This window comes from Amblyomma maculatum, chromosome 6 (genome assembly GCF_055883805.1).
Source record: "Amblyomma maculatum isolate TAMU_Amacu chromosome 6, ASM5588380v1, whole genome shotgun sequence".
In the NCBI taxonomy this organism is placed as follows: domain Eukaryota; kingdom Metazoa; phylum Arthropoda; class Arachnida; order Ixodida; family Ixodidae; genus Amblyomma; species Amblyomma maculatum.
This window is the reverse complement of record NC_139349.1, coordinates 37,395,954-37,405,552: the sequence shown is the minus strand read 5'-3', so window position 1 is coordinate 37,405,552 and position 9,599 is coordinate 37,395,954. Positions and strand designations below refer to the sequence as shown.

General features: G+C 42.3%; 1 protein-coding gene across 1 annotated transcript in view; it reads right to left on the bottom strand.

Moving 5' to 3' along the window:
* The window catches only part of LOC146185542 (macrophage mannose receptor 1-like), a 31,844-nt gene continuing 22,245 nt past the window's right edge, over nt 1-9,599 (bottom strand). Inside the window, exons 10-13 of the mRNA XM_084606486.1 lie at nt 9,146-9,310; nt 7,155-7,178; nt 3,689-3,709; nt 1-499 (exon numbers count right to left, since the gene is read on the bottom strand). Of these exons, the coding sequence (XP_084462612.1) occupies nt 327-499; nt 3,689-3,709; nt 7,155-7,178; nt 9,146-9,310 (383 nt within the window). The 3' untranslated portion in view covers nt 1-326. The remainder of the gene's footprint in view (nt 500-3,688; nt 3,710-7,154; nt 7,179-9,145; nt 9,311-9,599) is intronic.

Genomic DNA, 9,599 nt, shown 5'->3' with positions numbered 1-9,599 from the left:
TGCTGGTAAGGCAAAGTTTAATGGCAATGAAAAAGCAATAAAGTGGCATATAAATAATCAGCGGGTGTTTATCACTTACATCCGCATGAAGAATAACACATGTTCGTTTTATAAATTAATATAATTAACAGTCTTTTTTCCTCATGTCGAGTAAAACGTCTTCGAGCTGAACAGTTGGGACGACCAACGACCCACTGGAGGTTGAGGCTGGAAGGAACCATCTCGGATATTCCGCTGGGCGTTCAGAGCGTAACGTCCGGATGCGTGCTCTTTTTAGCAGGCGCTGCAGAGAGGCGGCATCATCGGAGGTTCAGGCTGGCGTACCCTCACGTCTCGTAGACGGGCGGATCGATGTACACGTTGTTCTCGAAGGAGAACGGTCCGGCTTGGCGCCTGAGGCGCAGGTAGCGGACCACCTGCTGGATAGCGAAAGCGGCCGCCACCAGAACGAGGAGGGCTCCCAAGGCGACGGCAACGTAGACTCCTGCGCTGGGCGTGCCTTGGTAGAAAGGCAAGGAAAAAATATGGCCTTGGAAGCGATGTGTACAGCAGCTCTACGCTGCTACGTTTACGGCGACACCTGTCAGGCTTACGCCGAATTTGTTAATCTTACGGCCATCGGAAATAGAGATATACCAGGGGCCGTATTCCGAGTCTGCGTCGTTGTTGAAAGTGTCTCTATGTCCCCGACCTCGAATCATCTGATTGGTGGAGACGCCAGAGCCGGAAGTGGTAGTGACATCTGGTTCCGGCCTTTCCACCGATCAGATGACTCGTGGTCGAGGTGATAGCGACACTTTCAAGAACGACGCAAACTCGAAATACCGCACCAGCACATACAGGAGGATCCGCGCATCCGCGCATATAAAAGCTCGTTGCGTTGAAATTGCGTGCACTCTTGAGGCAATTGGTAAGAAACTCGTACGGGTCTAATTTTCCGGTGTGGAGGTCCGAGTGAGAAAGATACTGCTATATTTGTTATTTTTACTTCAATTTTGACATTTCGTCTCAAGTACTAAAGGTAAACCTGCTGCGGTTGCAGCGTGCCTTTAGTGCCCGATTGATGATCTCACGGTGTCTGGCTCATTATCGGCCACGGCGGCCACATTTTGGATGGAGGCGAAACGCAAAAACGGCCATGCACTATACGATGGTAACATACGTTAAAGGAAACAAAGTCGTCGAGCTATTCCGTAACCATTCATTTCGGTATCCTTTTTTAGCCAGAGTTGTTTGGGGACCTTCTACCCTACCCACCAACATACGAGTGAAGTTCAGAAACAGATTTGTCCACGAGGGGCGCAAACGTGGGTCGAAATGTAGTTCACAAGAGAAGCATGAGTGAAGATATATCTCTAGCATGGAAAAGTAGTAAATGATTACGCGCGCAGCGATTATGAAAATATCTGAGGCAACTTTATGCGGTACATGAACAGAGCTATCGCAATTTGTGAACGCCTATTGCAAACTCTTCCACACTAAACGCACGCGTTTTCGAAGGAATATGTCGGACCGAATTTGATTGATTTGTGCTTAGTGCTCTGTCATCACGTGGGAAATGATGCCTCCGTGTGGCATTATATCGGAACCCACGAAAAAAAATATCTGCGCCTAACTTGAGGCAACCGAGCGTTTATGTAACATCCTGCCCTATATTGTTTGATCGAATGAGCAGTCCTTTAATCGACTGAAATTGACCGCTTGCCGCTAGTGATTTAAAATAAGCCATATATGGGTGTTCGCTGCATATGTAGAAACTGTAAATCAAAGTAGCGGTCCCGTGAAATTTAAGCAACTTAGAATTATTTTCAGTGAACAGTGGTATTTAGTTGGAAGAATGCAAGTTAACCTATAATTAGCACACAGTATTTCTACCGTTTGAAGAGAACAAAAATGATGCCTGTCGCATTTGTTATCAGCTGCACTGATCCAATTCTTGCTTGCGGTGACCGCGGGATTGTGTGCCGTTCGTTCTACCTACGCGAGAAGTAATGGCTGCTCTCAAAATAAACTAGTCGCACATTCTGTAACAAATTTTATGCCCTCTTTAATGTTCCCCTTCCATGCAAGGGAGTCATCGCAGTTTTGCTCTTAAGATGTGTTGCAAACAGGAGTTGAGAAAGTATAGGGGAGTCCCAAGAATGATAATATACCTGCGGCCCCGTGCTCGTGGCCATATGATGGCTCTTGGCGACATTGACATTGTGTTATCGACTGAGGCCCCAATTTAGGGAACAAATACGCCAGGAGGGCGTTGCATAGCCGCGGCACTTCTTCCGCCTTGAGCTCCGGTATCTCGCTATGCTTTGTGACAATTGCACCTCGGACAACTCGTTTATTGACACGAGCGATGCTGCCACCGTTGAAGTGTTTTTCCCAGAGATGGAAATTCTGGGATTCAAGCGAATGTTCCAAGTTCCCTATTGTGATATGGCCGCTTCCAAATATCGCGCCGTTCAGGGCCACTGCGCAAAGACGACACTTTCTCCTGAGTTTCCTTGTAGCCGGGACGGCAGTATAGCAAACAGCAGCTGTGATAAATTCTTCACGACACACACAATGTAGGTTGATAGGTGTGACATGCAGAATGAAGGGCAAAAGATATGCGTCATCAGCATCGCCGGGCGTTTTCCTTGCTGTTTGATCGCTAACTACGTGTATAGTGTTTCTGGTACACACCTTAGAGAAAAAACTGGAGGTTCTGCCATTCATCCATTAAGGGTATGCAGGGAAGACAAGGTATTGTATTTGGCTGGCTGTGTTGGGTCGAAAGCGTTAAGCAGAGAACATGTTGGGGATGCTGGTGATTCATTAACAAGCTGGGAATAATAGAGTGGTTCTTCTTTGCACGCTATTATTTCCAGCTGAAGAACGAAAATGTTCATTAGGTCGTAATATAGCATTACTTCTGAATTATTTCCAGCTTAAGAACGAAAACGTTCATTAGGTCGTAATATAGCATTACTTCCGAATCAAAGTTCAATGTTTTGCTTCGTGAATTCCCCAAGATCCTGATAATGAACTCAAGTTAAATTTGTTAAGTAAAAAAAAAAAAAAAAAAAAAAACACTCTACGAAAAAAAAAAAAAAAAAAAAAACGTTAAGGGTGGAAAGCACCCTGGGTGAGGCATCAAGATTTAGTCCTTGCAGTGCGGCAAACATGGGTGGCAGTATACATACTTTCAGCCTAATAGTAGCCCAGAAAAACACGAAAACTCATCTTTCCGGCATTCCATCTTGGTGGATCATAGCATACTTACAGGAAGTCACATAGACGGGGGCGCCACTTTTCTCTGTTGGTAATTTTTCAAAACTATGTGTCCTTAGACGAAATCTAGCACCTTGGCGCGGTTGCACCTCAATGCATATAGAGTAAAGCACATCTGCAGCATTGTGGAGAAGCATCATAGATATTAAAAGTACTTATGAACTCGGTGATTATTAGGAATAAATAAAAGCAGAGCATTTCATCATGAACTACGTAGTGCTGCGAATAGCCTGTGCTCTTTCAACATTCACCCAAATATTAGCATGAGAGGATTCGTGTATCTTGCCTTCATGAAACTGCTACCGCCGTGGCCGAGGTTCGAATTAAATGAACTCACACTAAGGAACCTCCGAGCCAGCGTGGTGAGTGATAACGAGAACACTGATAAGCGGTTTCAACGTTACATCGATTCCAGCCTTACCTGCATGACTGGCGGCAGCACCTGGGAAAAAAGAAATACGCATGAATCATTGACAAAATCAATAGCGCACATTTGGAATAAACACCAGTTCAAGCGCTACTACGCTTACACCAATTACTTACCACTACTTACTACGTTTAACTTTACTTACTTCTTTAAATTAACTTAAACTTAATACTTAACTTTAAGCGAACTTAAGCTTATAATGCTCAAGTTCGACCTTAAACTTACCGTTGGCGCTACCGTTTACATCTTAGCGCATAAACTATTATCTAGACAACACTATTATATACGACAAAAGCAAACTGCTAAAAAGTGGTAACGTCGGTCTGTTTGCAATCCAAGAGATGAAGGAAGTTTGCGTTAGCAATTATTAGCATTAGCTGATTAGGTATACTACAGAAACACTACGGAATATCATCATGCGCAGTGGTAGCCGTAGGAGCCGGCTCATGGCTTCTGCAGGAAAAAATCTCCTTCATTCAAAGCCTTCAATCATTCCTATCAAGTGCCCTCTATAGGATCACTGTCTCCCAGCAAAATTCGCAATTTTATATTTCCACCTGACGCATTTGGCATCGGCTACGGTTTATCTACTTTGAAGTGTCCTGCGTTCCCCTGACTTATCGTCGGCTATCTGTTTGCCTGATCACATGTCTTGTTCAGGTCCATTTTTTGATGTCCCAAAAGTTATCAATAAACAGATCCTTATCATCACATTAGTGATATACATAGCTCTTTCCGTCTATTAAGCTTAATGCTGCCAATGTCCTCATTTGCACGCAGCTCGTGCTTCTTACTTTTTTTTTTTTTTTTTCACTTTTCAATGCGAAGGCATTATTAGTTCTGTCATGGTGGAGAAAACTCTCTGCGATGTGTCTAAAGCTTCTAGCTATCTGCCGCAGTGGGTAGGCGGGAAAGTGGAGAGATAGACACATCATCTCAACATTCAATGAAATAAGAAAATCGCATCAGTGAAGAGAGAGAAAAAGCGGCAGGCGATGGTTGCACTAGTGGTCTGCCAGGTTATGACTATAGGTTATGTATACGAAGATGCGAGAAGCAGCAGAGGGGAGGTATATAAAAAGCTACAAAAAGTGTCTTTAATGTGGTCCTTATTACTACATGAGCGGAGACGAAAAGACGTGCATTCACACTTTCTCCGCATCGATCTAACTGGTAGCTGCAAATGTTTCTCTTTAATCTCCATGTTTACCCCCATGCACGAATATACTGGTAGGATTCTAGTCATACATCTTGAAGGTGCATTCGCGATGTCCTACCCACAACCTGAAAGCGCATCTGTGTTGAACTCTACCCCATTCTTAATCTCTTTGCAACTTTTCTTTCAGGTTCAGCGTTTGCGGCCACTGCATAGGTCTGGAAAGGTATACACTCCAGTGCTTCTTTCAGCACCTCGCTACCTACTTTAAGCTGTCGGTGTCGTCCCATAATGCTGAACTGAGGTTTTATTCTTACGTATGCTGAAGTCTGCCGTTAGGCTTCCTCATTCGGGGTTTCAACTAAAGCTCTGAAGTTGAATTATTTGAGATTTCGGAGTTTTTCGTCATTCAGCTTAGCTTATTCGGGGACTAGTAGTTTTGAAATCGGCTCAGCGTAAAGAAACAGACAAAACAAAACGACTATTCCGGCTTGAGAAGATTAAACCTGGTATTCCCTGTGTTTTTTTCTCCTGACAGATTGATAGGTGGCACACGTAAATCGGATTAAAGAAGGCTTATTTCTTATTGAACAATTACTTGAATAAAGAAGGAACGTACCGTTAAGCTGATGAGAGCTATTCATCATAATCGGATAAGGAAAGAAATGTCTCGAATTTGGATGAAACCTCGTGTTTTCAGGGAATGTCACATTCAACTGTAAAAATGCAGACTCTGAGCATCAAATGGAGGAAAAAAATATAACAAAAATAACACGTTCCGGCTCTCGAACCTTGCTCACTGTGGTTTGGATAGTTTTAACGAGAGAGCTTTTATAGGACTGGCGTAGCCATACAGAAGTTCTTTCTACAGTGGCAACTACAGCGTCAGCGATAACGCCTTAATAAAAGTGAAATAATGACCTGGTTAACTTCAAATAATTGTGCAATTTGACTTGAACTAAATTGAAATCTCTACTGAATTGAATTGAACCTCCTGCCGCCCACCACGGTTGGTCGGTGGCAAAGTGGAGAAAGGGGAAATACCGATAGGTGGCTACTGTAAGGGTGGCTACAATGGACAGATAAATGTTCGGAAATGGACGAAAGATTGTGTAACCTGACGGTGGCTGCCATAGAATGTTGATATACTTCGCAACGACGACGAAGGAGGAGGATAGGACAGCAAGGAGCGAAGAAACGAAGGATTTTGTTTTTTGCTTTGTTCAGTTATGCGATCTTGGATAATACATTTCCTACTGTAGTCAGTGATGGAATTAAATTATTTATCTAAGCATCGTTATTAGCTTATATCTAATTTGTGCAGTTCTTTGGCTATCCTCATTGTATATTGGTCATTTCCCCCCGTGGGTATGCGCCATGAACAAACAAACAAACAAACAAACAAACAAACAAACAAACAAACAAACAAACAAACAAACAAACAAACAAACAAACAAACAAACAAACAAACAAACAAACAAACAAACAAACAAACAAACAAACAAACAAACAAACAAACAAACAAACAAACAAACAAACAAACAAACAAACAAACAAACAAACATACAAACAAACAAACAAACAAACAAACAAACAAACAAACACAAAAATAGACAAACAATCAAAACAAACGTACAAAAGTATACGTGTATAAATAAACAAATAAATACCGACAAACAAATAAACAAAAACGAGTGAAACGAGTGGTCTTGCGCTGCGCGAAGAAACGAGTGTTTGTGACGAATGTGTGACGCTAAACGGCTGAACCATAGATATGAGAGCTTCCGCTTATTCTCCTGCTAGGCCGTATACCTTAGCTTTGCACTATTTACAACTTAGCTTCACATTTTTTGGTGCCAGTGTCTGCATCTTTACGCTTCTACGTGGATTATAGAAGAAGTCAGGACAGTACATTGGTGACGAAAACGGAGCTTTTTGCTGTATTTCAGACGTTTCTTAGACGCGGTATACTTTCACTCTTTTTCTTTTTGGTTACATATATTTGCTTTATCTTGTGCCACCAGCGCATTATTCCGCGTTAAAGTTGCCTTTGATTCGTTTTATCAGATTGCTAGTAGCCTGACTCGTGCTGCTTGCTGTTTTGTGTGACTAAGTTCTTTCTGCCAATAAGCCTCAGCTGTTCAGCACCACGTCGTTGTTTTTGCCCTCTTTTCATCAGCTATGCTCAATGCAACAACTAGACCGCCAATATGCCCTGCACTCCAAAACCATTAAAGTCTTCGGTCTTACTACATAAACCGTGGGATGGTGCCTGGAGTTGTAAAGAAGAATGGCCTCACTTACCTTCGCTTTCGCTGCGCTGGGGATCTAGAGCAAGAGGACAAAGAAGGATAAAGGAACATATGTCATGCCAGTACATTCAGTGCACATGAAAGTGCTGAATTAAAATTCAGCAGTCGGCGACGTTATATCGTCTTTTATCTTGATGGCGTCTGTAATAAATGACAGATCATATATGTCATTACATTATAAAACAGATGTTGGCTTTCTGCCTTTCTGCAAACTTCTAATAAAAAGAAGTAGATAGCTGGTCTGGTTATGAGGTCATTAATTTTTTGTAACGAGCACATAACTTCGAAGGAAAATTGGTTCCGAGGCCAGCCAGTGAACTCGAGCAACACAGGTTCCTTTGTATTTTCGGAAAATGAACCCCCATATTAGGTACGACGATGAAGATTCATGAGGCCTTTTGTAGGAAAAATGAACGACCTAGATAAATGCAGTAAATATCGAGCTTTGCGATTAAATTAGCTTCCAGCTTCTCTGCGGCTGGGAATATTCATACGGCATCCTTGAAAGCTGCTTCTCCTAAATATAAAATTTCTCTACATAACCCAGCGCGCAGGTAATCCCGCTAAACTGGTTGAGAGGCAAACAAAAATCTAATGAATAATCGATTACACGATGTCTCTAGCCATTGATTAGTCTGCTGTTTGTCTTGTGGCCAGTTGTCCGTAATTTGCTCCAGAGTTGGATTACAGGGCATTTAAATACATAAACATCCAGATACTTGCTTAGACAGTTCTCTTCGAAAATGATTATTTGGAAATGAATGTAGAGAACTAATCCATTTGAATTACATTTTGTAAAAGAACAACAACCTGGAAGATACTAAGAATGGAACCGAGGAAACAATGTTTAATTGGCCTTGTCGCCACGTAAATTGCGCAGTAGTAGTGATAATTGTTATTTTAAACTTGTCCCATGAATGTTGTCCCGACCAGTAAGCTACAAAGCGATATAATGTCGTCGACTGTTGAATTTTCTGCCAAATTTTTTTTTTCGCCTTGACAATCTGCCAAACGTGCTGATATCATGCACGTTTGGCAGATTGTCAAGACGAAAAAAAAAAACAAACAAGCAAAAAAAAAACGGCGTAGCTTTGAACGGCGCTGCCTTAACGGAAACAATTTAAATGATAGAAACTAGATCATGCACTAATTCCAATCATCCGTGTCAATAGAGAAAATATTTAACAATACTTGCTTGCGCAAGTAATCCTTCTCTTGGTCTGCATTACGCTACAAGTATTGAACCTGTAGTCTGAGGCAGTGCGTAAAACGTTGGTTCTGAATAAACTGTACTCTTACAACTAAAATAGAATGACGAACGCGAGATTTTTAGGAGCCGAGGGCCATTTTAGGATCAGCAGTACACTGTCGTGATGAACCACTGAGTGCATGATTTCGCCAAACAGCGATATATCGCTGGCAAAATCATTATTCTAGAAGAGAGTTGCAAGGCTAATAATACAGATTGACATTTTTTGTACGGCCATAATTGAAAAGCGGAATATCAACCGGAATGTTGACCGAGAATGTTTAGAGGAACGTCGACCGGAGTTCAATTCCGCATTAATTATTGCACTGAAATATTAGTATTCAGTTCTATTTCTGCCTATGAGCCGCACACGATGACGAATTTTGCGCAGAATTCAATACAAAATCTTTGCAATCCCTTCTAGGGTTCCAGTAGCCTCTGCCGAATACAGATCGTCAGCTTCACTCTACGCTCAAAGATGCGACTTAGAAGAACATATTGATTACGGCTGATTATTTCACTGATCGCTGATTGATTGATTGATTGAGTGCATAAATTTTACGCTTAGAAGCAACTCTGTGCGCAATGAGAACGTTATAGTGGACGGTTGCTGATTCATTTCTAGGTTGAGCTAAATGCTGCAATACCCCCCCCCCCCCCCCCCCCCCCCTCCAAGAAAAATGAAGGAAAGTGCGTCTCCTACGAGGATGTAGCTTTCTGGGAGGTGTTCTCACCTTTCTGCACGGCGCATATGTAGCCGTTTTTGATGTGACAGTGGGCGTCATTCCAGAGGGCGTCGAACTGTCGCATCTCGACACAGTTCTCGTCTGCATGGCTAGGTTCGCCTTGCTTCCAGTGCTCATAATCTACTGGAGATCCGTCAAGCCACTCGAAACTACCTGTAAATTAAAAACAAACAAGCAGAAGAGCTGATTCAATAATTAGAGGTAGTGCACTGTAGCCAAATGCGCAAAGCATTGAGAGCGCGCTCGAATGCACGTGCTTGAACCGAATATGTGACAAGGAACATTGAAGTTTTCGTAAATTTCGAGGTAAGCACTGCATGAGCGCAAGAGCGTAATTTTTCATTTGTAATTCCGGCATTCTAAAACTGTATATAGATCGATAAAGCAGCCATTATGGTGTATATAGTGCGGCGCCGGAGGTGGTGACAAAAAAAAAAAAAAA